Genomic DNA, 25,558 nt, shown 5'->3' on the forward strand with positions numbered 1-25,558 from the left:
GGCTCCATCGCATTTAATCCTCTTCTAAGAACCGCAATTGGAACCGCTCACTTTTCCGCACATTTTTTGGAGTACTTGGTTTAGCAGGTTGAACAGTCTCTTCATCATGCCAACTGTTCACCTTCTCGACTACGTTGCGGGGAACATCCGCTCCCTTGTCAACGCGATCAACCAGGTTGGATATGAAGTGGAGTGGGTTAAGACCCCCGAGGATGTGAAGAATGCGGACGTGAGTGTGACGATATACTACAATTGGTGATTCATTGGCTAGTCTTGGAACCCCCGCTAACATTCCTGGTGGTAGAAATTGATCCTCCCCGGTGTCGGCCACTTCGGCCACTGTCTCTCCCAACTCGAAAAGGGCGGCTTCCTAGGCCCAATCAAACAGCACATCGACTCCGGTAAACCCTTTATGGGCATCTGTGTTGGACTTCAGGCTCTATTCCAAGGTTCCGACGAAGACACCGCTGTCCCGGGACTGGGCGTCATTCCCATCCACATCAAACAATTCGACGACAAGACCAAAAGCGTGCCGCACATCGGATGGAATTCCGCGAAGAACCAGGGAGAATCATCGAAGGAACAGAGCTTCTTCGGCTTGCGACCGGATAGCAAATACTACTATGTTCACTCCTACGCGGCCCCCTACACACCAGGTGTCTTGGAGAAGGACGGCTGGTCTGTCGCAACAGCAACCTACGGCGAGGAGGAATTCATCGGTGCAGTCAGCCGTGGAAATATCTTTGGCACACAATTTCACCCGGAGAAGAGTGGCGTTGCAGGATTACGGGCTCTTCGCGCTTTCTTGAATGGTGACCAGGTTACCTCTCTCTCGAAAGAATTAGCTGCCGGCAAGGAAGATGGTCTGACTCGCCGAGTTATCGCCTGTCTTGACGTGCGAGCCAATGACAACGGCGACCTGGTCGTCACAAAGGGCGATCAATACGATGTGCGTGAAAAGAGCGGCGTTGATGCCGGGGGTCAGGTCCGAAACTTAGGAAAGCCTGTCGATATGGTCAAGAAGTACTATGAACAAGGCGCTGACGAAGTCACTATCCTCAACATCACTTCATTCCGCAATTGCCCGCTGGTCGATACACCCATGCTTGAAATTCTGCGCCGGGCATCGGAAACGGTTTTCGTTCCCTTGACTATTGGCGGCGGTATCAAGGATACCGTCGATACTGACGGCACTCACGTCCCTGCACTGGATGTGGCGACGATGTACTTCAAGTCTGGCGCGGATAAGGTCAGCATCGGCTCTGACGCCGTCTTCGCTGCGGAAGAATACTACGCAGCAGGCAAGAAACTGAGCGGTCTTACTGCCATCGAATCTATCTCAAACGCATACGGCAAGCAAGCCGTGGTGGTCAGTATTGATCCCAAGCGAGTCTACGTCGATAAACCCGAAGACACCCACCACCACACTCTGAAAACCGCGCACCCCAACGCAGCAGGTCAAAGCTACTGCTGGTACCAATGTACCGTCAAGGGCGGCCGGGAGACTCGCGACATGGACGTGCGTGAACTGGTGCAGGCCGTCGAGGCTATGGGCGCCGGTGAAATCTTGCTGAACTGCATCGATAAGGATGGCAGCAACAGCGGCTTTGATCTGGAGTTGATTAATGATGTCAAGGCCTCTATCAAGATTCCTGTCATTGCTTCTAGTGGTGCTGGTCTGCCGGCTCATTTTGCCGAGGTCTTTAGCAAAACGACTACCGATGCCGCGTTGGGTGCGGGTATGGTAAGTAGATATTATCCAGGTCCTAATCTGCAAGAAAGTGAAATTGACAAATTGCTAACCTTTTGAATTATAGTTCCACCGAGGTGAATATACCGTCAGCCAAGTCAAAGATCACCTCCAGGAGGGAGGATTCCTCGTTCGTCAATTTGAGGCGACGATCTAAATTGGCAAGGTGATGGCGGGCTTGTAGAATCTTTCAAAGTTATAGATATTATGAAATGAATGGAACGTGATTATAAACCAATATATCTCGATATGGATGACAGGTACTCCCTACTACTCGTAATATGTATAGCGGCGCCTCAAGCGGTGAGTCACGCGACCATTCATACGATGTCAATAAGTATATATCTGATATAAATGTAAACGTGTAGTACTCTGAACACAAATCGCGACGATATTGTAGACCGAACCGATTAGAACTATCTAAAGGTAATTACGGTGGGCATGGAATAAAATCGAGGCATCCAGTCTCGAAAAGATGACAAACCACCGAAAGCAGCTAAAATCTCGCCGAGTGGGTCAGTCCACGTGACTCATTCACCACGCAAAGTGGCGACGGCGGCACTTCTCCTCCGACAACCTCAACCTCAACCCTTCACCACCACCACCCACCTTCCCCTCCCAACGTACTCGACATCGCATATCCAATTCCCCTTTCCTTTTCACCCGGCAAGTGAATTTACATCGTACTAAGCAGTATCTCTCGGCCTGGTTTCGGACCGATCTCGATTCTCGTTTGACAGGGTTCCCCGACCGCGAGGGCGGACAACCGGTCTCACTTTGGGTAAAGGAGGTGGTTCTGCGAGTTACAAAGGAACTGGTTCACTCGCCGCGTCCTGTTTCAGTGTCAGCGACGGTTTCTTTCTTTCTTTTTCACTTTCGGAATTTGTATTTTCCATCTGTCTTGAATCATATGCAGTTTGAACTCTCACCTTCCATCATTCAAGAGAGAGATATCCCAACAATCTACCATCCCCTCAAGAGATCCCTCAAGTGATAGGCCCCAGCGACTATCCAGGAATCAACTTACTGTGCTGCTCTTAATATCTTGCTCGTGCTTCGCTCTTCCCAACCCCTCTCCCCCACCTTTCAGTTGACATTCTTTCCCTTCCCCTCTTACTTCTTGCTTTCTCGTCTGTACTTCTGTGATTGTGTCGCGCCTTTCATCTTCGGTCTCAATCTTTTCTTCAGGCCCAAAATACTTGCTGCACACACACAGCTCAATACAATGTCATCGTCCGTTCATTTCAAATTCAAGTCCCAAAAGGAGCCTTCCCGGGTCACCTTTGACGGTACTGGTATTTCTGTTTTCGAACTCAAGCGAGAGATTATCAGCCAAAGTAGATTGGGTGACGGATCTGATTTCGAACTATCTATCTACAACGAGGACAACGGAGAAGGTAGGCCGATGGGAATCCCCAATCCCCCGAGAAACTTGACTTGTCCTCCCAGCAGTATTCTAACATACAGTAGCTTATGACGATGATACGACCATTATTCCACGATCAACCTCGGTCATTGCCCGCCGATTGCCTGCAGCTCGACCCGGCAAAGGCGGCGCCGCTCGATATGTCTCCGGGAAAATGCCCGTCAATGCCCGCAACGCCTCTCGCATCGAACCGTCCACCACTCGCGCTGCACCTGGAGGGGCTCGTGCAGTCAGCAATAACGTCTTGGAGCTGAACAATGCGCAAACGGAAGAAGAAAAGATCAATGCTCTCATGAACCTGCAGGCCAGTCAATGGAAGGAACAACAGCAAGAGATGGCCAAGTAAGTATCTGTGTTTGTGTTTGTATATTCTGTCCAAGTCCAAAAACACTAACACCTTGACGCAGTGCAACCCCAGTTCCATTCGGCCGCGGCCGCGGCAAACCCGTCAATGTCCCCAATCACCCTCCTCCGCCTGGCTACTTGTGCTATCGCTGCCGAGAGAAAGGTTTGTCCATCTACCCCCAACAACCATTTCATCCTCAAATCTTAAACTAATCTCTTTGATATCTATAGGTCATTGGATCCAGGAGTGTCCAACTAACGACGATCCCAAATACGACGGCAAATACAGGGTCAAGCGATCCACCGGCATCCCGCGATCTCTCCAGCTTTTGGTAGACAAGCCCGAGTCTCTGGCGCCCGATGGATCCACCGACGATTCACGAAACACCGGAGTCATGGTGAATGCCGATGGAGACTTCGTCATCGCGAAGCCGGATAAGGCAGCCTGGGAACTTTACCAGGAAAAGGCGAATGCATCAGCGGCGGCTGCTGCCGAGGCCGCTGCCGCGGAGGAGAGCAAGGCTCTGCAAGCTAAAGGTCTGGAGTGCCCGATTGACAAGCGGATGTTTTTAGAGCCAACAAAGACACCATGTTGTCAGAGGACCTATTGCAATGATTGTATCTCAAATGCCTTGATTGAAAGTGACTTTGTTTGCCCGGGATGTTCCACTGAGGGTGTCCTTCTTGATAACCTTATTCCTGATGAAGAGGCTGTTTCCAAAATCAAAACTTACGAGGCGGAGAAGGCCGAGGCTAAGAAAGAAAAGGAGAAGCAAGCTGCTGCTAGTCAAGAAGCAGCGACAGTTAATGAGGCGGAAAATAAGGAGACTGCTACCGCTCCCAAGGAAAAACAATCTACTCCTCGTACTGAGACGGACGATGCTGCATCAACACAGTCAAGGAAAAGGCCCGCTGAAAATGATCTAACTCCAGAGTCAGCAGATGCAAATGCGAACTCCGACACTGCGGCGAAGAAACCACGCAGTGACAACCCGCCCGACGCATCCAATGCCAGTGTCGATGGTAATGCCAAGGACAGCCCAGCCGAAGCTGCAATTCCCCCCTTCAACGGCCAGCAATTACCATTCACTGGACCCGGCATGATGCCCCCATTCTCCAATTCCGGCTTCGGCAACGACGCGATGGGCTTCATGAACCCCATGGCCATGGCCAACGGCTTTCCCAATATGGGTCCCGGTGGATGGAATATGCCCAATATGCCCAATATGCCATTCAACCAAATTCAACCTGGCATGTTTGGCGATCAATCGAACGGGTTTCCCAACATGTTCAATGGCGATCCGTCCATGGGTATGGGATTTCCCCCCATGGGCCAAATGCCCCCGATGCCAAATGGCGGATTCCCCGGTCCAAACATGGGCAATTTCTCTAACCAGCAACGGACTTCGTTTGGTGGCCCTTACTCGCATCAAGAGGACTCGCCGTATTTTCGACAGCCGGTGAATCCTCAGCGTCACCAGGCGAGAAATCGCAGGGTGAGACCGAGTGATTATCGGGAACTCTGATGTGAGTTGAGCTGAGCTGAGCTGAGCTGAGCCTAGAAATGCGAGTTCGGGTACGGGTAATGGTTTGGCGTTGGTTTGGATGCACCCTTGTACAGGCATCCCTTTCTCATTTACTTTTTTCTCTTTCTTTCTTTTAGAGCGGTGTGATTTTTCTTTCTTCATTTTCTTTTCCCATTCTATTTCTGTTCCCCTTTCTCCTTTCCCCTGATATCTTCATCTTCATCTGATTCTTATCGTGCCTCCACCAATCAGCGGTACGGAAGTTCCCATGCATTTCTAAAAACCATATGTATTTCTAACCGAGTTGCCCAATGAAGCATGATTCATTTTACGAACATAACTTAGTTACTTCAGATACTCCCGAGAAGACCAAAAAAATCAAATTGCTCTTTATGTTGATCAGTGCCGACTGTACTACGTCGTAGTATTCTGCATTTACCTACCATCTATAGAACCTACTTGTATACTCCGGAAGTACGCGCTTTGCGACATTACCAAACTCCGACCCTAGAACTAGTCAAAAATAGATGAACCTACAAATTCAAAACAAAACCAAAAATATGCAACACTGCATCATAAAAGAATCCGATCGCAAGGAGCTGCCCAAGTGGCAATATCAACCCAATTGACTGGCACCGCACGGACTCGATCAGGTGATGCTCCGTTTCCCCCAAGAGAAAATCCCCCCATCTTCAAACTTCCCCCCCGTCTTTAATCAGTCATATCCTTATCCACCACCTCCAACTCAATCCAACCTTCACAATACTTTCTCCCAAGATCCCGAGTTCAAATCAACTATGGCGAATTACTCAAGTAATCATAGTAGTAGTCACTACAATCAAATGACCCGATTTCTTGACCAAGAATCCACAGCTCTCGCCAGCTGCTATTCCGTTGACTCCTCTACCTCCAAGGTTCACGGCTTCCACTACTGCACTACGCTGGGCGCCGGTACGTCTACGTCCCTCTGATCCCCATTCCCACCTCCGCCAGGCCAGCCATACTAACCCCACACGCAACAGGAGCACAGTGGTGTCCCTGAGGTCCCCTCAGGGTCTAAAACCTCCATGAGAAGCCCTCTCCCCGAGCGTCCCGCCCCGAGCGCGGAACGCAGCTCCTGGCCCGGAAACTACCGGTCCGAGTACAAGGGAGAGGCGATGCATACTATTCCGGAAGAGTGTGAGAGACTCTTCTGTGACACACTTTCTGCGACTTTCCTTGGTGAGGGGATCGGTGCGGAACAGGAGTCACTGGGAATGGGTGCGTTTCAGAACATTCAGCCAGAGTTTAAGTTCGGACATGATCGAATTCAGAAGTGGGTGGAAGTTTGGGACTATGCTGGCGACGCAATCTATCGTGGCTTTGTGGTAGATATGAACGGCGAGCGAACTTTCTTCGTGTTCTTCGAGGATGGCGCTCTGGCCCACGGCCTTAAGTCTGGGTAAGAAGAAGAATCCCCTGCACTACTGCACTACTGCACTACTGCACTACTGCACTGCGCAATTTGACTCATGAGTCATCATTCTACTTCCCCCGGAGAGTTCTTAGTGCTTATGCTAACACCAATTTCCCCAGATTAATCGCGCTCTTCGAACTCGCAGGGGTAGAAGCATTCGACTGCTCACAGATCGTCGCCTGCGTCAAACGTTCACAACACACAAATGAAATGGAACTCGTTCGCAGTCTAGGATGGTGTGGGTTCAACCTGACAACCCTTGAGCCGTGGTCTACGGCTGGGGATTCGGGTCCATTCGTTAGCCCAAAATGGCTTTTCCTAGCGGCAGAAGTATAGCCGTTCGCGCAGCGATGAAGAGTGTTTTCGCTTTCGCTTTCGCTCGACCCTCGCGCGCCGGTGCGTCTTTCGCTTATTCAAAGCGCTGGCGAGTATGACGCTTTATTTTTCATGCGTTGTAGCTTCTGGAGTTCTTTATTCTATTTCTTTTCTTTTGTGCGCTTTTCTTCGCTTTCTTTTCAAAATTGTTTTTTTTGAAAGCCTCGATGATCAGCGACGATGACCTTGGTCATTACATCGGCTATAATCAGTTCTTTCCTATAAGGTTCTCTTCTTCATGTTTGCCGTATCCCAGAGATAGTCTATGGCATCATTATTTTTCAACCTGTGTTCTAACAACGAACTATTTCTCAATCTCTCCTATACTTTCCCCATAGACATAAGGTAGCTGATCATCGATCTTACCCACTTATACCTTAAATTACCCCAACCCAAAGTGGGACCCTGACTCTTTTATAGAAGCTCGGCGATAAGATAAGCGATCAGTAGATCAGCCACCGCAAGGGAAGTATGACAACCGGGCGCATGCCATCAGTCCATCCCTACTTTTCAACTTCTCTCCATCAACCTCGCAAGCATATAAAATGTCGAAAGAAGCGAGCAAAAAAAGCCTATTCCCACGCTTTCTCCTCCCATCCCAACCCCGAAACCACTCTCCCCAGTCCCCCCAATCTCCCCAGTCTCCCCCACCACCCTTGAGCTCAAGCTCTCCAAGCTCAAGCTCCACCCCCAACTTGAACTTGAACCACACCGACAAATACCTAAACGGCCACGCCTCCTACCTCCGCTGCTCCGACTGCGCCGTGCACCTCTGCCTAACCTCCCAAATAATCAGCAAAGGCTTCACAGGCCGACACGGACGCGCATACCTCGTTTCAGGCGAGGTATCCGGCGCCGCGGCGCCAGCCGTATCAGTCAGTGCATCATCATCAGCCACAGCATCACTGCCAAATACACTCTTACAACGACCCGTTCCTCGCCAACTAGTCACAGGCGCACACACGGTCAGTGACGTCTGCTGCGCCTTTTGCGGCAGTGTGCTAGGCTGGAAATACGTTGCTGCTGAGGAGGAGTCTCAGCGGTATAAAGTGGGCAAGTTCATTCTTGAAACTAAGAAAACTATGGCAACTTCGTGCTGGGAGTCGCCGCCGTCAGACCCAGAGCCAGAGCTAGATGATCATCGAGTTCGGGTTCAAGTTGACGCCGACGCACTGCCCAGAGGGGAGCGGGAGGATCGGGATCGGGACCGGGGTGATGTGTACGCGAAGGCAGAGGTCGAATTTGATAGCCAGGATGAAGATGAATGTGAGGACCTTTTCGCTGGTATATGGAGTTCTGGTCTGGCCAGTCGTCGTCGAAGTCGGAAGGTTGAGCGGAAACCTACGATGTTTGGAATTTCGTGAGGGTTTGCAGGGGAGTTGAGCTCTCAAGGATGGGAGGGCTTGAGTGATGATCGTTTACGAATTTCCTGGTTTTTTTTTTTTTTTCTCTGGCATTTCTTTGATTTCCTTTCCACAATATGATACCCCCCATACCCTGTCGACTTGGACTCTCTAGCGATGTTCATGCCCTGTTTCCCATTCTATTATTAATATGCAATTAATCAGATACCATATACTTCATTTGCACATTTTTGAAAGGCGATACCCTTACTGGAGGCTTTTGATTCGTAAAGATCCATAAACTGAAATGACTCTTTTATGAGCTTGATGATAAAAAACAAAAATGAGAAAGATAAGAAAAGTAGATATGACTTGATCCTAGAACGCCCGAGGAATCCAAAAACCACTAATAAGACAGACCATGAAAGCCTCAAGCCTATGCGTCATCCACCCGCGCGCGCTTGGAGTCTTCTTCCGTCCCAGCATCATCGACAGCCGGGCGCTTCGATCCCTGCTGGGGGGGTTGGGCAGCAGCAGGCTTCCGACGAACCAGAGATGAAAGATCTGTTGCACCCTTGCTCACAGCGTCCAGCTTTGCTTTCTGATCTGTCGGGGACTGGCCGACGATTTGGCCAAGGATACCCTTTAGCATGGCTTCGTTCCCTTGATCTTCTTGCTCGAGTGAAACGGGAGATCGGCGGAGGTCAATCAGCTGCAGAATTTGTTAGCATAAATGTATAAAATGGATCACGAATAATCCCCAATGGTGGCAGGGTGCAGGACTCACTCTTTGCTCCATATCAGCGACAATCTCCTTGACATTTGCAATCTTCCGCTTCGCCGCAGTGACCTTGTCCTCTTCCATATCTGTGGCTGCTTCCAGCTCCTTCTCTTCCCGTCCCATACGAACCTTGCAGCTCTCAATAGCACGCTCCATATGCGTCGCGGCTTCTTTGCGCATGGCCTCATCAATGGTCTTCGGTTGCTGCTCTTCCTCTTCATCGCCTGGTTGTTGCGCAGAAGCAAACTCGAGCGCAAGAGACAATTTGTAATGGCATTCTGCGACGGAGGGATCTTCGAAGGGGACCAGGGCATTGCGAAGTTCAAGTGCAGTGCGTAGATCAGTCACCGCATCAGAGAATCGCTCGGCTTCCAAAGAAATTTCCGCTTGGAGGTCATATGTATCCGCGAGGCGTTCTTTGATGTGTTTCAGATCTTCTGGCAAGTCGGCGGAGGTGGCTTTGCCTTTGCCTTTGCTAGTATCGTTCTCCTCCGCAGCTTCCAGTTTCTTGAGATAAAGGATGCGCGCCAGGTCTAGCACCTCAAAGGCATTGGCGAAATCATCATCATCTTCCTCCTCCTCCTCTTCTCCTTGTTCTCCATCTTCCTCCTCTTCATCCGAGTCGACAAAATTATCATCACCAGAGAACTGGAAAAGCGGCTTCGATTGCGCTGGCTCAGACTTTGTTTTCTCATCCGCTGTATTGGCGCTGGCCTTGGAGTTTGAAATCGCGTCTTTGATCAATCCCTCGCCCTTGGGTGCTGGTTTGGCCGAGGAAATATTCGCGTTCTTCGGTTGCCCTTGAGCAGGCTCGCCAGCTGCCTTGGAACCGAGCACGTCGCTGTTACTGACGGCGACATTATATAGCGATTTACCGTAAGAGTAGAGGAGATCGGCGTTCTCGGGTGACAATTCGCCATTCAGCGCGGCCTGGAGCTCGGTGGCTTGCGAGTAAAGCTCTGATGCGGCGTTGTGATCTTTGGAGGCATCTTTGGCGGCGGCGCGGGCGATGAGATCGTCCAGTTGGGCGCGCGTTGGTGCCTCGGGGGGTGGAGAGGTAGTCATTGTGTGGAGGGAGAGGGAGAGGTTATATGTAGGTGGAGGTGCCGATGTGGGTGAGTGTAAGAGGTGAAGAAGTGTTGCGGTACCTTTTGCCCTTGAGTGAGGCTTATCGATAAGACCAACTTTCCACGCGAGCGCGTCACGCGTCTTACTCGTCTTTTCCACTTCCAACCTCGTTTGGATTTGGCGACTCTCCAGACTTTGTGATCAAGTTGATCACCCTTTGCTTTTGCTTTTGCTTTCAAATCAATCATCGGATTGATTGACTGAATTTTTCAAATATTCAATATCTCACCCCCTCCACGCCACAGCGCGTTCTCTCGCAACGATGGATCCCACCTCCACCCCACGGCATACGGATCGCTTCAAGATGGGAAATACAGATCCAATTCCCTCGTCTTCGCCGGCGTTTGGAACACCAGCACGTCCATTTCGACTGAACAAATCCAATGCGCCACCTACCAAGACATCTATTCTACCTATCCTACTCCCTCCTTCCACCCTCCGACCAGTCGCTTTCCGAACCTTCACTCGCAAGCACAACCTCACTATTTCCTCCTCGGCGCTCCAGACATTGGCAGCATTCGTGGGCAAAAATTGTGGCTCCGGCTGGCGAGAAGAAGGCCTAGCCGAGAAAGTCCTGGACGAAGTTGCGAAATATGGAAAAGGGCCGGAGGAGGAGTCATTGTCGAAGAAGGGAAAGGTGCCTCTCTCAAAGCTATCCTGCAAACTCTCGAAGGAAGTATGAGTGGTGGGCGAGTCGTCGCTGGCAAACAAAACAACTCCGCAGATAGATCTGGAAATATTTCAAGTATGGGTGCTGATGTTGGTCGTATTGACTTGAACGATCATTCCCAAGGAGGTTCATTTGCCTCGAGATCCGCCGATAATGAGGAAGATGAGTCCCAGCTATCAATTCACCCTCGGCACTGGTTAAAGGCGATTGAAGCCTTTGACCTCCCCCGCCTAACCTACAACGTCGACAAGAAATATTTCGAGACCCTCAAGTCAAAGCCGACATTGTTCCCACCCCCGTCACACAAAACTGCCCTGTTCAGAGACAGGTATAACCTGGTCTATCAGAGATTGCTTCGCAACGAGTCTTTCCAAAGCTCGTTGGGAATCGCAGGTGTTCCTTCACTGCAGCGATCTTCCTCGAATCTCGCAACGGGACAATCGTACAAATTAACGCCGATTGCAAACCTGCTCGGCCGGAGCGGTACATCCCATCTCCTTTTGGGACTCTTGACAACATCACCAACCGGTGATTTATCACTGGTAGACTTGACCGGGACCGTGTCTCTCGATCTGAGCCATGCAAGAATGATCCCGGAAGACGGAGCTTGGTTCGCACCGGGCATGATCGTGCTAGTCGATGGTATCTACGAAGAGGAAGAAATGATCAAGGGATCTGTCCTGGGCGGCAACACTGGCGTGGGCGGTTCCATCGGCGGCCATTTTGTCGGAGTATCTATCTGCGGCCCACCATGCGAGAGAAGAGATATTTCTCTTGGAACCGGGAACCGCCAAGGTAGCGGAGAGCTCAGTTCAAGCGGCGGATTCGGCTGGGTTGACTTTCTAGGAATTGGCAGCGAGCGTGCCCAGGGTGCTCGTATGAGGAGAATTCAAGAAAAGTGCCTTCAGGGCGAGCGGGAACAAGAATCTCAAACGGAGACCTCAGCACCGCCGAGATTGAAAGTCGCTGTGATGAGCGAGGTCAATCTCGACAACATGAGAACTCTCGATGCGCTACGCAAAGTCTTCAGTTCCTACAATGACCTAGCCCTCCATGAACGCCCCCAGACTTTCGTCCTGATAGGCAACTTCGTGCAAACAGCCGTCATTAATGGAGGTGGACGAGCAGGGAGCATCGAATACAAGGAATACTTCGATTCCCTCGCTGTCGTGTTGTCCGACTTCCCTGCTTTACTCCAACACTCAACATTCGTCTTTGTCCCCGGCGACAATGACCCCTGGGCCGCTGCCTTCTCCGGAGGCGCAGCATCAACAATACCACGCCATCCAATCCCAGAACTATTCACATCTCGAATCAAACGCGCCTTCGCAACCGCCAATGCAGAGCTAGATCGATCACACCAGAACTCAACCCCCGCACCACCAGGCGAAGCCTTCTGGACCTCAAACCCAGCTCGTCTATCATGGTTCGGACCCGTCCACGACATCGCCATATTCCGAGACGATATATCCAGCCGTCTCCGACGAACAGCAATAAACACCAAGACAGACGAAGACGAGCCCGAACCCGACACTACAATGCACGAAGCCCTAGAAAACGACACAGTCACCACCGAGCCCGAATCTGTACCCGCAGCCGCAAACAAACCCGACACAACATCCCCCGCCGCAACGATGGCGCGACGATTAGTCAAAACAGTCCTTGACCAAGGCACACTTGCCCCATTCCCACTGACCATGAGACCGGTTCTTTGGGACCACGCCTCAGCCATTCAACTGTATCCACTACCGACGGCTCTGATCCTAGCTGATGCCGAGGCTAGTCCCTTCTGTATGACCTATGAGGGATGTCATGTTATGAATCCCGGACGATTGCTTCCTGAGGGTGCGGTGCCGACTGTTAGATGGATTGAGTATGATGTTTTGCGGAATCGGGGGAAGGTTAGAGAGGACCGGTACTAAGCAGACGCCGGCTGGTATGAGGTCCTATGCATGCAGATTTTGAGTTTGCTTTGCTCTACTCTACTCTAGTATGTGCATGTGCGGGTATTTGCGCCGTGATGTTGGCGGTTGGAAGGATACTAGTATAAAATATAGATAATACCATTTGGAATGGAATGATGCTACGATAATAAACCCCCCCCCCCTCTCTTCTTTTTTTATTTTCTACCGAATAGTGTACGTAGAATAGGTAGGTCCGGTAGTAAATATGCATATAATTCGCAGCGGAAATTTCTAAGAATACAATCGTGAAGGGTCGAACATCCCACGGCAATTGCCGAGTAAAGTTGTTCAAGTTCACCAGGATTAACAAATCCTAAGATAAGATTTGGAAAAAAAAGAAGAAACAATAGATTCCGTTCCATTCCATCCCGCCACCTGGCAGTAAACATGGAAAATAGAAAAAAATCAAGCAGCTAGTCAGTCCACTAGTCGATTGTGATGATATCGGCATTTCCCGGAGCGCCATTATTCTGCTGCTGCTGCTGCTGCGGTGGTGCCTGTACCTGTGGCTGTGCCTTCAGGTTGCTCAAATTCAAGTTCAAGTCAGGTTTCGTTTTCTGTTTCGGGGCGGATGTCACTGGCGCTTGCGCTTGCACGGGCGCTGGACCTGGTGGTGGTTGGGACTGAGCCACAGTGCCGAATTGTTGCGCTTTTTCTTGTTTCGTGGGCTCGGGGATGGGCTCAGGAGCACAGGAGCTGAGGCATTCATGTAACTTGGCAAGGAGATTTCCCACCTTTTCCGTGGAAGATAGAGCACCATCACCTAGACCTTGCCAGCCATCACCCTTGGAATTGTAAACCTGTTCGCGCACCGAGGTAAAAATTTGGCTCTGGCCTTGAGCCTGAGCCTGAGCTTGACCAACGCCACTTTTGAAATCTTCCAGTACCCACACAGTACGCCCTTGCCTCGGCCGAGCAGATAATCGGAAACGGGCTTTCTGAGCATAGTGGATTTGGAAAACCGTTGGGCTTCGGACAATGATGTGTATAACTGACGACGTTGGCTGGACCGGTTTGGTGATTTGCTCCAGGCTATGTAAGAGCGGGAACGTTTCGGCTATAGAGGCAAGGGCAGACTCGACGCCTGATTCGGAGAATCGCTCATTCAAAGCCACAGTGAGTGATTCTTGAATACGACGATGGGGGCTGGGACTGTCGAAGTCTATCCTCAAGCGTAGGCGGAAGAGCGGGTTGGAGTTTGATAGAACAGCTTTGACCTCAGTATAGGACGATAGCGGCGGCTCTGAAACATCGATACTGAGGCGGGCAGAGTGGAGTTTGGTTTCTCCATATTTGAATGCGATCTGTGATAGCGACAATGACCGAGGCTCCATTTTCCTCTGGAGGAGAGACTGGAGTATATAGATGACGCAGTCCAGACGTTGAAGACGCTCAAGAAGAGGAATAAGCACAGCTTGGCCAACAGGGACAAGCAAACGGATTGCGAAACCGGATCCCTTGTCTTGTACGACGAGCGATGGATCTGTGCTAGAGATAAGAGGGAGGAGGGATCTGATGCAGAATCGGAAAGAACCGTAGGCAACCAAAATGGCCGAGTGAGTCTGGCGATCGATTCCCTTGAAAGAAAGGCGGACCGAATCTCGCAAGTAGGATCCTTTTTGCAACGCTGGAGGCAAGGCAAGTCGGAAGACGGCTGGGATAGCGTTGGCCTTATAGCTGAACACGAGGTCTGGAACTTCGAGCTTCGGCCCTAATCGCAGTTGTTTCAATGGTGGATGGAACAGCGCCCCTGGCAGGTCAGCCAAGCACCGGGCGTTGGCATAAATTGCCAATATTCCTGACAAGGAATGGACGAGTTCTGAGCAAGTGAGAATAGTCAAAATTTTGAGAGGGCATCAAGTTGTTGCTGATAGGATGGGCTTGTGCTGAGTCCTTCATGAAATGCGACAGTGGCAAGGGACGCGTCGCGTCTGTTGGTCGAACAAGGATATGAACTAGCCACCATTTATCGCCATCCATGCTACTTGTCGCAGCAACGACCCAGCGGCGATCCCATGACTGGTGACTGAAGAAGGCAGAGCGCAAGGTGTTTGGAGGGAAAAGACGGCTGACGTTGACTCCGAGGCCTCTCTGGTTAATGCTTTCAAGACCGAGCGGCTTGATGCCTAATTCGATCTGGTTCACTGCAGTGTGACATCTCAGGCGAGTAACCCGTGAGAGCATTTCATCAATCGCAGACTTGTGCTGTCGCTCAAGGTCTGGTCGCTCCAGGGCACTGGATGGACCAGACAGGGTAATTGCACCTGACAAAGGCTCAGCGGAAATTCTGAGATCCCGTGAGGCTGTCAATTGCATGTCAAGGTGGCAGTCGCTTGGCTCTGTTTTTGATAACTGAGCACGGAGTGATAATGTATGACTAGCGAAAAGTAAACTCTTTTTGAGAGTGTTGAAAGCGGTGGCGAGTAGGTGTGATGTATGTAATGCGATAACGCTCCGTAGAACCTGCTCAAGCGAGAGCACAGTCGAGTCAAAACTGATGTTATCGCTGTTAACCCTTTGGCCGTCTCGAACCCAGCGAAGACCGAGATATGGAACCTGGTTCTTGTTTCCATTGGCACAATTCCGGGAGCCTCGTTGAACACCGATCTCTATCCAGCTTTTGGGACCGGCCCTGGATGACCAATACTGAATGACCAATATCCGATGAAGCAACTCAATACGCAAAGAATCCGACCAAGCACCTCTTGCAAGGTCCACAGCCTGTCGATGCAAGGTACTTATTTTATTCGTGAGGACCAGGCCGTGGAGGAAGTCGAAGCATCCCGATAAGCCGTCGTTGTGAAGAATCTCGTTGACCTTGGCATCAAGCTCGTTGAAGATTCGGCCTTTCGGAATTTTAGATGAAGGGGAGAAAAGGAATCGAATATCCACGAAGAAAAACTGTGAAGTATTCGTTTGCTCTGCCACAGCAAGATCAAGCTCGAATTCCCCAGGAACTGTAAATGTAACCCGGCCATCGTGAATTCGGTAATTGCGCAAGGCATGAGGTACTTCGTCGTATACCGCTAATCGCACGCTGATGATGCGATTGATCTTGCGCAATTTTTTGAGCGTAGATTTGGCTGTCAATGGTTTTGGGGGCTTGTAGCCAAACTTAAATGCAGCGCATTAGGAAAGACCTCCAGAGAATAAATATAACGGAAAACACAACTGAACTTACATCTGGTAGAGATCTAACCCGGCCCCTCGAGAGAATCTCTAGAGCCGTTTTTAGATCTGGGTTGGCGACTTGCGCTCGGACCAGATCTCGCTTCATTTCACCCACATATTGGACCGCTGAGATATATGCTTGATGTCGCGTACGTATGAAGTTTTGAATATCAATAAGTCGGCTGACTTCCGCAGCCTGCCGGCTCCACTGAGAGAGAACCAGAAGCTTGATGAACTCGGCCCTTTTGGCATACGCGAAATCAAGAATGCGCAGCTTCTTGTGCACATTTTCCGAAGACTGATTGCCGGGGGTTTTCCCATTTGTCAACGCAGAGGATGGCTCATGAGGCACTTGGATTGCGGCCAACTCAGTGATTAACTCCGACAGATCGTTCCAACATTGCTGCACAGCTCGATTGATAAGGGTGCCGAACGGGAAAAACCCTTGCGTGATATGAGGCAGTTCGAATGGCGTTGAGTCATTATCTCCAGCATTACGGATGGGCATCTTTGATTGTTGGCTCAAAGCATCGAGTCCCCTTCCTGCGCCATTTACCAGGACCGGCCCGTTCGTAGCAGCAGGATGTTGGCCGGACTTCTCATAATTCCCATATGAGCCAGATACACCATTCACTGTCTCATTGGGAGCCGGCCTTTGCACAAATCCCTCGGTGTTGACATTGTCCATGATGACGCCGGGCATGTCTAAGGGAATCTTCTCGGCAGAGCGCGTTGATTAACCGGCGCCTTCCCTTCCTGGGCCTTCTGCGCGGCGCAGAACAAGCGATCTAATCGAGCCGCTTGCCTGGGATCGAAACAGATGACGCCGGGGGAAGGAAGGGAAGCTGGGTCTGAAGACTAGGCGAGAATGACGTTTCTCAACCCAGTGCCATGCGGTATCACTAGCCACCCCGCACAATGGCCCCGGGCATAATCAAGAGAACCGGGCGCAATAAAGCAGCTCGTACTGGGATTCGGAACCGAGGAGAAATTTGGATCGGATGTGCGGAGAAAGGGCGTCTTTGAGTGAGGCCGTTCGGGGTTGCGCCTGTGATGGCGGTTGCGTGATGCGTCTAGGACCGACGGAAGAAAGCCCGCGAAGAGGCAAAGGTTGTCGCAAGGAAAGTGGCTAGACGGATAAGCCCGGTGAGGGATCGAAGGGAGGTGAAAGGAGGGAGAGTGAGTGGGATGTCAGAGATGCAACGGCAGATCCCAAAGGTGATTGAATTGTGAAAGCGCGCTGCGCACGTCCCTTCCGAGTGTGGTGGCCTTGCTGCCTGAGTATTGCTGCCTGGTATTACAATAGTAATCTGCACACTGGCCTTACATTGTAATTACAGACAGTCCCACATGACCTCACCGTTCCTCATCATGCGGGATCTCCACTCAAGCTCAAAGCTCACTCCTCTTGAGCTTCTCCTTCCTCTCCTTCTCCTACCCCAATATACCTCCACAATGGATCCTGACGAAGAGGTCGAGGGGCCACATCCTCGCTTTTTAGACGATGACCCCAGACCGACCAGCAAAAAGGAGCTCGCGGGCTGGTATTGCTACGGCTGGGCTGCCGAGGTGTTCACCGTCTGTGCTATGGGTACCTGAGTCCTCTCTTTGATCAATTCCTTTCTTCCCCCCCTTTACTTTTAGAGCTTCCTTGTTCCTAACCAGGCTTATACAGGGTCATTCCTCCCGATCACACTGGAACAACTAGCACGAGATCAAGGTGTTCTTTTATCAGATAAAACAACTCCGTGTAGCCTCACTTGGAACCCTGCCAAACATCCACTCCAAGGTGACGATTACAGCGCGCAATCCCCAGCAACCGGCCAATGTATCGTCTATATCCTAGGTGCCGAGGTCAACACTGCCAGTTTTGCCTTGTATACATTCTCTCTGAGTGTCTTGGTTCAGGCCATTCTCATTATTTCGATGTCTGGGGCCGCTGACCACGGAAGTTATCGCAAAAAGTTGCTGGTCACTTTTGCCTTTGTCGGCTCAACAGCCACCATGTTGTTTCTTGCTGTGATTCCCCGGGTTTATCTTCTCGGTGGTTTCCTTGCCATCGTTGCGAATACATGCTTCGGTGCATCCTTTACATTGTTGAATTCCTTTTTACCAGTCCTTGTGCGCTATCACCCAACGATGCTCGAAAAGGAAGGTGAACCACCAGTATCTGGCTCGCAGAGCTTGGGAACGGCACGACGAGACCCTTCTCCGCCAACGAAAATGGCAATAACGAGGATTATTTCGATTCATCGACGCCCTTATTGCGATCCACTTCTGGAGATGGGAGAAAGGCAGAGGCAGTGACCTCCTTGGAGCTCAATCTATCCACCAAGATTTCATCCAATGGAATTGGAATAGGCTATATTGGGGCAGTAATTCTGCAAATGATCCTAATTTTTGTCGTGGCAATGACCAACCAAACGACATTATCACTGCGTCTTGTGATGTTTCTCATCGGCTTGTGGTGGTTTGTATTCACCATCCCAGCAATGACCTGGCTGCGTCCCCGACCGGGTCCACCTCTGTTAGGAACGGATGGGAAACCCCTCGATTCTTCGGTTGCGTACATCGTGTATGCTTGGAAGTCTCTCGGAAAAACCGCAATGCGCGCACGTCGTCTGAAAGACATTCTCCTTTTCCTTGCCGCCTGGTTCCTCCTCAGTGATGGGATCGCCACCGTCAGCGGGACAGCCGTGCTATTTGCCAAAACCCAGCTGGACATGAAACCGGCAGCTCTGGGGCTGATCAATGTGATCGTCATGATTGCCGGGGTCTTTGGAGCTTTTTCATGGAGCTACGTATCGAACTTTCTCGGATTGCGCGCGTCACAGACTATTATTGCCTGCATCATCCTCTTTGAACTTATTCCAATCTACGGAATCCTCGGATTCGTTCCGTCCGTGCAGCGACTCGGTATTGGCCTCCAGCAACCTTGGGAAATGTACCCGTTGGGGGCCGTCTATGGACTTGTCATGGGAGGCCTATCCTCATACTGTCGGAGTTTCTTTGCCGAGCTCATTCCCCTGGATATGAGGCTGCATTCTATGCACTGTATGCAATTACCGACAAGGGCTCTAGCGTCTTCGGACCTGCCATCGTGGGCATCATTGCCGATCGATATGGGGGAGATTCGTCCGGCCTTTGTGTTCTTGGCCGTTCTCATTATCCTACCATTACCCCTGATGTTGCTCGTGGATGTGGACCGTGGTAAACGAGATGCGCTTGAGCTTGGAGCCGAATTAGATCGGATCTCAGAAACCACGGCCACGGGTTATGGGACTATGTCGGTCAGGGTGGAAGATGAGGATGTGGCTCGGACCATGTAGATCATTTTGCCAGTCTAGTCTTCCTTAATTTGGTCCTCCTTTCGGGGTCTCCTCGGCTGAGATCTCCATGTAGTTACGTATAGTATGTACCATGTGTATTACATGTGGACAGATCGTTAGATTTATTCAATAATAACATTTTAGGTACGGAGTACTCAGCATTATTGTCAAAAGTTAAGACACAGTGTTCAGTAAGAATGGTTGTACGACATGATGCCAAGCCCGCCCCCAGCCCCGTATTTCATGGAATAGTGTCAGGCTAGTGCTCGTAATGAATAATCCAGTTGGACGGCGTGTAACGAGCTAGAGCCGTGCCAAAAGCAAATCCACCACTAGCCGGGCGACAAAGATGCAAATTGTACCTGACGGGAATTCAGAGTACTTGGGAAATACTTGGGAAATACTTGCTAATATAATATAAAAACTTTAGCAGTTCCTCGTACCCAGTGGGTACTCCCCCCCAGGTAAACCCTTGCGTAGGCGCCCTGCATAGCAACTCTGCAGAGGAGCTCCACTCTACGTAGCCTCAAATGAACAAACTGTCCTCAACTGCGGCCCCCATATCTTTCCTTCGATAAATACATACTTGCCCTCCTCTTTCTCTTCCCCCAAGCTTAACTGTCTGGGTAAGTTTACACTCCCTCTATAGCTTCACTATCTCCTACTCCCTCTATTTCCATTTCCATTCCCATTCCCATTCCCATTCCCATTCCCCTGCTCTGATACTATCCCCACCACCACCACCACCATTACCACCCCCAACTAACACGCTTCCCCTCTCCAGGTGATCTGAGATACGGCATTCATTTGTTCCCTATTCAATCATCATCATTATGCGGTCGTTCACCCCTCTTGTTCTGAGCCTTCTAGGCGCTACTGCGGCGGTCTCCGCTGCTGAGCCCGCGGCCGATGCTGCCTCGGACGTTCACACCTTGACCACCGATACCTTCAAGGACTTCGTCAAGGAGCACGACCTTGTTCTGGCCGAGTTCTACGCTCCCTGGTGCGGTCACTGCAAGGCTCTGGCTCCCAAGTATGAGGAGGCTGCCACCGAGCTGAAGAGCAAGAACATTCCCTTGGTCAAGGTGGACTGCACCGAGGAGGAGGAGCTCTGCCGCGACTACGATGTCGACGGATACCCGACCCTGAAGGTCTTCCGCGGCGCTGAGGACCCCAAGCCTTACGGTGGTGCCCGTCAAACGGATTCGTAAGTTTTCCTTTTGCTCCTTTGGCAATGCCGCGCCAATTCCATCATAATAATGGCCCCCGCTGACATTGTTTATTTACTACTATTAGCATCGTTTCCTACATGACCAAGCAGTCCATGCCCGCCGTTTCCGACGTCACTGAGGACAACCTGGAGGAATTCAAGACCCTGGACAAGATCGTCATCATCGGCTACGTCGGTTCGGACGACAAGACCGCCGACAAGAGCTTCGCCGACTTCGCCGAGTCTCAGCGCGACAACTACCTCTTCGGTGTCTCCCACGACGCCGCCATCGCCAAGGCCGAGGGTGCCAAGCAGCCCTCCATCGTCCTCTACAAGGACTTCGACGAGAAGAAGGCTGTCTACGACGGCAAGCTCGACGAGGAGTCCCTCCTCAAGTGGGTGAAGACCGCCAGCACTCCCCTGGTCGGTGAGCTCGGTCCCGAGACCTACTCCAAGTACATGGCCGCCGGACTTCCCCTGGCCTACATCTTCGCCGAGACCGCTGAGGAGCGCGAGAAGTTCGCAGAGGACTTCCGTCCCATTGCCGAGAAGCACCGCGGCGAGATCAACATCGTCACCCTGGACGCTAAGCTCTTCGGCGCCCACGCCAGCAACCTGAACCTCGAGCCGGAGACTTTCCCCGCCTTCGCCATCCAGGAGACCAAAAAGAACGCCAAGTACCCCTACGACCAGACCAAGAAGATCGACGCCAAGGAAGTCGGCAAGTTCATCAAGAACGTCCTGGCCGGCAAGGTCGAGGCTAGCATCAAGTCCGAGCCCATCCCCGAGACCCAAGAGGGTTCCGTGACCGTCATCGTCGGCAAGAACTACCAAGAAGTCGTCCTGGACAACGAGAAGGACGTCCTGGTCGAGTTCTACGCCCCCTGGTGCGGACACTGCAAGGCCCTGGCACCCAAGTACGACGAGCTCGCCGCTCTGTACGCCGACGTGCCCGAATTCAAGGAGAAGGTCGTTGTCGCCAAGGTTGACGCTACTGCCAACGATGTGCCTGACTCCATCACCGGATTCCCCACCATCAAGCTTTTCCCCGCTGGCAAGAAGGACGAGCCTGTTGAGTACAACGGTTCTCGTACCGTTGAGGACCTTGTTACCTTCATCAAGGAGAATGGCAAGTACGAGATTGACGGTTTCCAGGGGGGCGCTAAGAAGGCCCAGGAGGGTGGTGATGTTACTTCCTCGGCTGCTCAGGCTGCTGAGACTCCTGCTGAGGAGGAGGGTCATGATGAGCTGTAAGTTAGCTCAATTCTTGGGAATTGAATCAAGTTTTGTCGTTTAGTGTTACTGTATCACTAAGTTGAATGCGAATTTTCTGTTTGCGTGATGCCATTTACCCAATCTCGTCTACTTAGTAGACATACTCCGTAATGGTAGGAATAGATGCCACGCATGGTAGCCCAGCTGCCAGTGGACACTAGTATTAGAGTAAGCGCAGCTCCGCATCAATGTGACAGGGAATTGTCTACAGCCTTATTACACTGCCCACAATTGTTGATGTCGGTACTCGCATCTTTGCAGGCCCCGTCACACAGTGACTGCGATGGTGAGGCTTTAAAGGGCCCACAGACATAACATGACCCTGTTCCACGCAAAGCAGAAAGTATACAGGTTATAGCTAGTTTTGGGTAATTTCGAGCACACCATGCAGTGCACTCAGCAAGTTTGATTGCAGTATTTTGTCCTCGAACCAAGCAATTTATATATATATATATATATATGTGTGTGTGTGTGTCAGTTACCTATATGAATGTTAGACTTTGACACCTATCTTACCTAGTGCAAAAAGCAGAAAGGGTGCAGTTCTTGTCATCTTGGAAATTACCTTGGAGAATGGACTTAGACATCCATCACGATCTTACCCACCTTTTCTAGTTTTAAATATACTCTCATATTTAACTTGAGGAATAGAAATTGATATTTCGTGAGATAGCCATGATGTATTAGACTCGGTCTAGATTCAACCTCCGAAAAGTGGGCTTATTTTTGTTCTTTAGCTCCCAGGTTTACCGTGCGTGGATAGTTTTCCATACGGACCATACATCTCCCCAATCATGGCATGAGCACGTTCAGGAAACGGTGATTTAATGAACTTCTACTCTCATGTGTTTCAGATCTACTGCTACTACTCATTCACAGGTCCGCTGTTTACATACTCATAGTCAATATACTCTCCCTCACCGCCTTGTCTATCTAACCCAATTCGGCCGCAATGCACGACGCGTCCGAACCCGCGGCGCGTCGATCAATGCGGCTCACATCAAACCGATCTCTCGAGTCCTGTCAATTCCTTACCCCTGGACAATTCCACTCCTTGGACTATCTTCACCTTTATTCCCTCCTTTTTTGCATGCTGTGACGCGATTGATTCATTCTTACCTCGGCACATCTCTCGCCATCATGGTTAGCCCAGCCCTCAAGCGCAAAGCAGACAACTCCGCTTCTTCACCAGCAGACAGCAAGAAACCCAAGGGCGGCAGCATTACCTCGTTCTTCGGTGCGCCCAAGCCAAAGCCTGCGAACACTCAATCGGGGAATGCTAGCTCTCCCCCTCGACCTACTTCCTTCAACAAGGAAAAATGGGTGGCGTCTCTGAAACCGGAGCAGAAAGAGCTGCTACAATTGGAGATTGATACTCTAGACGAAAGCTGGCTCGCTCACCTGAAAGATGAAATCGTGACACCGGAATTCCTGAACTTGAAACGCTTCTTGAAAAAGGAGAAGGATTCTAAAGCTAAAGTCTTTCCCCGGAGGAAGATGTTTACTCTTGGTACCTCCCCTTTCCTCCCTTTCCTTCCAGCTCATTCGCTCTCCTCCAAACATATCAATTGACAATTCTCCTTCATCACATCCAGGTCCCGCCACACCCCCCCTCCACAAAGTAAAAGTAGTAATAGTCGGTCAAGACCCCTACCACAACGACAACCAAGCCCACGGCCTCGCCTTCTCCGTCCGCCCCCCAACCCGCGCCCCACCATCCCTGGCAAACATCTACAAAGAAATCAAAAAGGAATACCCCACCACCTTCACCTTACCCCCCAACAACGGCGGCCTCCTAATCCCCTGGGCCGAGCGGGGCGTATTAATGCTAAACACATGTCTAACTGTGCGCGCCCATCAGGCAAACAGCCACTCGAATAAAGGCTGGGAGCGATTTACACAACGCGCTATTGATCTCGTTGCTCGGGTTCGCACGCACGGAGTCGTGTTTTTGGCGTGGGGGAATCCGGCTGCGGCGAGGGTTGCGAAGATTCAGAGGGATAGGCATTGTGTTTTGCTTTCTAAGCATCCTAGTCCTTTGAGTGCGCATGGTGGATTTGTGAGTACTTACTTCTATGCATGGAATGCATTTCATTCTTGTTTGTATGTGTGTAAGGCAAAAACTAACAAGGAACTCTATTTAGTTCGGCAACAATCATTTCATCAAATGTAATGAGTGGCTCGCGTCGCGATACGGTGACGATGAGATTATTGACTGGGCTTTGGTACCGGGTACTTCTACAAAGGAGATTAAAGAGGATGTCGCTACGTCTACATCTGACAAGGAGAATTCCTCGAGTTTGGCAAATGCATCTCCCTCGGGGACGAAGACGGAGGCCAAGGTGCCCGACACTAATGCCAAGTGCTCACTTGAAACTCTTGATAAAGGGAATGCGAAGAGCAAGGCCAATGCTGAAGTCGATGAGTTTGATGACGAGGATGCGTTGGAGGCTTTGATTGAGGCGGAGAAGAATTCTTCTCCTGTTGGGAAGGCTTGATTTGATTGATTGAGTTCAAGATTTAGAGAGTGGGTTAAATACTACTGCATTGTGGTGGTTCAAGACAGAGGTGGGACATAAATCGTGTTTGATTACTTTTGTTTGGATTGGAATTAGGGCTGTCTCGAGTACAGTCTGGCTGGTCGCGATGTAGGGCGTTCAATGGTGTTCGGATTTGAGAGCGGAATTGTATTGTTGATTTTAGGTCATGTCATGGAAAGGATGTTCCTTTTATTAAGGGTCGCAGACATCTATCTGCCTAAAATCAGTCGAGATAATTTAATTTTCCGGTATTAAGGACCTCTTTCTTGTGTGATTCCAGGATCTATCCTAGCCTGGGGTTACGTGTATGTGAGGCTCACATAGTAACCCACAGAAATTTCAAATTTCCCTTAAGACGTCAGCGGGTTGCATTAGCGCCAAGCTTTATTTGATTCCAATTTGGGTAGCAGGTATTAAGTTAACGGATCATTTAACTTGTTTACTTTCGCAGTAATCAAATGCATCCATCTGTGGACGTCAAAAAGCCTACGATCTGTAGAAAGTGCAAGCAGATTCTGAGGTTCAAGTTATTATGTATGGATAATGCTACAATGGAGAGATAGGCCTAATAAAAAATCACATCAACAAGTAATAAACCCTTTGTGATCTTGCACTATAAACAGAGACTATTTAAGGTGCGACTGCCTATCTTAGGCAGCTGGGTCGCTCTTTCCCAAAACATCGGGGACACCTATTGTTGACATTTCCCCCTCGCCCGGGAAACTTCGCTCTACACTCACACACTCTGATCAATATCAGCGTTTCTTTCCCATTTCCACTGTGAAAGGAGTCGGCTTCCTTGTTGCGGACTCTTGTCTTGGGGCTACGCCTCATATATGGTCCCGCCCAGCCTTCTTTCCACGACCTTCAGCGAGGAGCTGCCTGGGACCTCCGAATACTGTCTCGCTAAAGCGATGATATACCCCGTTTATCAGGACTCTGCTCAATCGTTCAATCAGCGCATCCAGCAATGGGGTTACAAGTCTATACATTAGAAGTCTTGAGATAGATACCTGGACTCTTGGGAAACTTTGCTCTCGCTGTTTCTGAGGCCTTTCAAGTTAAAAACTGCAAAGTCACTTCCAGAAAACCAACTGGACGTCATTTTCCAGCCGAAGGAAAACCGGACGTCATCGAAATTGCGTCCCAAAAGTCGCAAATATCGCTGAAGAGATCCTCCAACCCGAGTCGCGGTATGTATACGCCACAAGAGCTTCCCGACCAGCATTTACTTCGAGCATATTTGAAGGCTTTTACTGATAATACCTT

At 50.5% G+C, this 25,558-nt stretch overlaps 11 protein-coding genes across 11 annotated transcripts; 9 read left to right on the forward strand and 2 right to left on the reverse strand.

Moving 5' to 3' along the window:
- Positions 1-106: 106 nt before the first annotated feature.
- On the forward strand, positions 107-1,907 carry N7509_009838 (imidazoleglycerol-phosphate synthase; the record flags this gene model as incomplete). Its single annotated transcript, XM_056634475.1, has 3 exons — positions 107-229; positions 305-1,744; positions 1,818-1,907. The coding sequence occupies 3 exons, from the start codon at positions 107-109 to the stop codon at positions 1,905-1,907; spliced, it is 1,653 nt and encodes a 550-aa protein (XP_056485095.1).
- A 1,068-nt stretch (positions 1,908-2,975) lies between these two features.
- On the forward strand, positions 2,976-5,047 carry N7509_009839 (cleavage polyadenylation factor subunit MPE1; the record flags this gene model as incomplete). Its single annotated transcript, XM_056634476.1, has 4 exons — positions 2,976-3,147; positions 3,221-3,518; positions 3,584-3,684; positions 3,753-5,047. The coding sequence occupies 4 exons, from the start codon at positions 2,976-2,978 to the stop codon at positions 5,045-5,047; spliced, it is 1,866 nt and encodes a 621-aa protein (XP_056485096.1).
- Positions 5,048-6,114: 1,067 nt separating this feature from the next.
- On the forward strand, positions 6,115-6,492 carry N7509_009840 (uncharacterized protein; the record flags this gene model as incomplete). Its single annotated transcript, XM_056634477.1, has 1 exon — positions 6,115-6,492. One exon carries the CDS (start codon positions 6,115-6,117, stop codon positions 6,490-6,492), a length of 378 nt encoding a protein of 125 aa, XP_056485097.1.
- Positions 6,493-7,423: 931 nt separating this feature from the next.
- Positions 7,424-8,242, forward strand: N7509_009841 (yippee/mis18 family protein; the record flags this gene model as incomplete). The annotated part of the gene is made up of 1 exon (XM_056634478.1): positions 7,424-8,242. The coding sequence occupies one exon, from the start codon at positions 7,424-7,426 to the stop codon at positions 8,240-8,242; it is 819 nt and encodes a 272-aa protein (XP_056485098.1).
- Positions 8,243-8,657: 415 nt separating this feature from the next.
- N7509_009842 (SHNi-TPR domain-containing protein) lies at positions 8,658-10,067 on the reverse strand (the record flags this gene model as incomplete). The annotated part of the gene is made up of 2 exons (XM_056634479.1): positions 8,658-8,933; positions 9,009-10,067. The coding sequence occupies 2 exons, from the start codon at positions 10,065-10,067 to the stop codon at positions 8,658-8,660; spliced, it is 1,335 nt and encodes a 444-aa protein (XP_056485099.1).
- Positions 10,068-10,392: 325 nt separating this feature from the next.
- N7509_009843 (uncharacterized protein) lies at positions 10,393-10,812 on the forward strand (the record flags this gene model as incomplete). The annotated part of the gene is made up of 1 exon (XM_056634480.1): positions 10,393-10,812. One exon carries the CDS (start codon positions 10,393-10,395, stop codon positions 10,810-10,812), a length of 420 nt encoding a protein of 139 aa, XP_056485100.1.
- A 65-nt stretch (positions 10,813-10,877) lies between these two features.
- Positions 10,878-12,722, forward strand: N7509_009844 (DNA polymerase alpha/epsilon subunit B; the record flags this gene model as incomplete). The annotated part of the gene is made up of 1 exon (XM_056634481.1): positions 10,878-12,722. The coding sequence occupies one exon, from the start codon at positions 10,878-10,880 to the stop codon at positions 12,720-12,722; it is 1,845 nt and encodes a 614-aa protein (XP_056485101.1).
- Positions 12,723-13,189: 467 nt separating this feature from the next.
- On the reverse strand, positions 13,190-16,638 carry N7509_009845 (mediator of RNA polymerase II transcription subunit 14; the record flags this gene model as incomplete). Its single annotated transcript, XM_056634482.1, has 3 exons — positions 13,190-14,562; positions 14,687-15,878; positions 15,946-16,638. The coding sequence occupies 3 exons, from the start codon at positions 16,636-16,638 to the stop codon at positions 13,190-13,192; spliced, it is 3,258 nt and encodes a 1,085-aa protein (XP_056485102.1).
- Positions 16,639-17,390: 752 nt separating this feature from the next.
- atg22-1 (putative autophagy protein Atg22) lies at positions 17,391-19,264 on the forward strand (the record flags this gene model as incomplete). Its single annotated transcript, XM_056634483.1, has 3 exons — positions 17,391-17,526; positions 17,611-18,090; positions 18,117-19,264. 3 exons carry the CDS (start codon positions 17,391-17,393, stop codon positions 19,262-19,264), a joined length of 1,764 nt encoding a protein of 587 aa, XP_056485103.1.
- Positions 19,265-20,097: 833 nt separating this feature from the next.
- On the forward strand, positions 20,098-21,728 carry pdiA (protein disulfide isomerase PDI1; the record flags this gene model as incomplete). Its single annotated transcript, XM_056634484.1, has 2 exons — positions 20,098-20,471; positions 20,561-21,728. 2 exons carry the CDS (start codon positions 20,098-20,100, stop codon positions 21,726-21,728), a joined length of 1,542 nt encoding a protein of 513 aa, XP_056485104.1.
- A 1,161-nt stretch (positions 21,729-22,889) lies between these two features.
- N7509_009848 (uracil-DNA glycosylase) lies at positions 22,890-24,247 on the forward strand (the record flags this gene model as incomplete). The annotated part of the gene is made up of 3 exons (XM_056634485.1): positions 22,890-23,259; positions 23,345-23,808; positions 23,894-24,247. The coding sequence occupies 3 exons, from the start codon at positions 22,890-22,892 to the stop codon at positions 24,245-24,247; spliced, it is 1,188 nt and encodes a 395-aa protein (XP_056485105.1).
- Between the last annotated feature and the right edge of the window lie 1,311 nt (positions 24,248-25,558).

This window comes from Penicillium cosmopolitanum (genome assembly GCF_028827165.1).
Source record: "Penicillium cosmopolitanum strain IBT 29677 chromosome Unknown utg000009l:1.0-9042332.0:1.0-9050551.0, whole genome shotgun sequence".
NCBI classification, from domain to species: Eukaryota; Fungi; Ascomycota; class Eurotiomycetes; order Eurotiales; family Aspergillaceae; genus Penicillium; species Penicillium cosmopolitanum.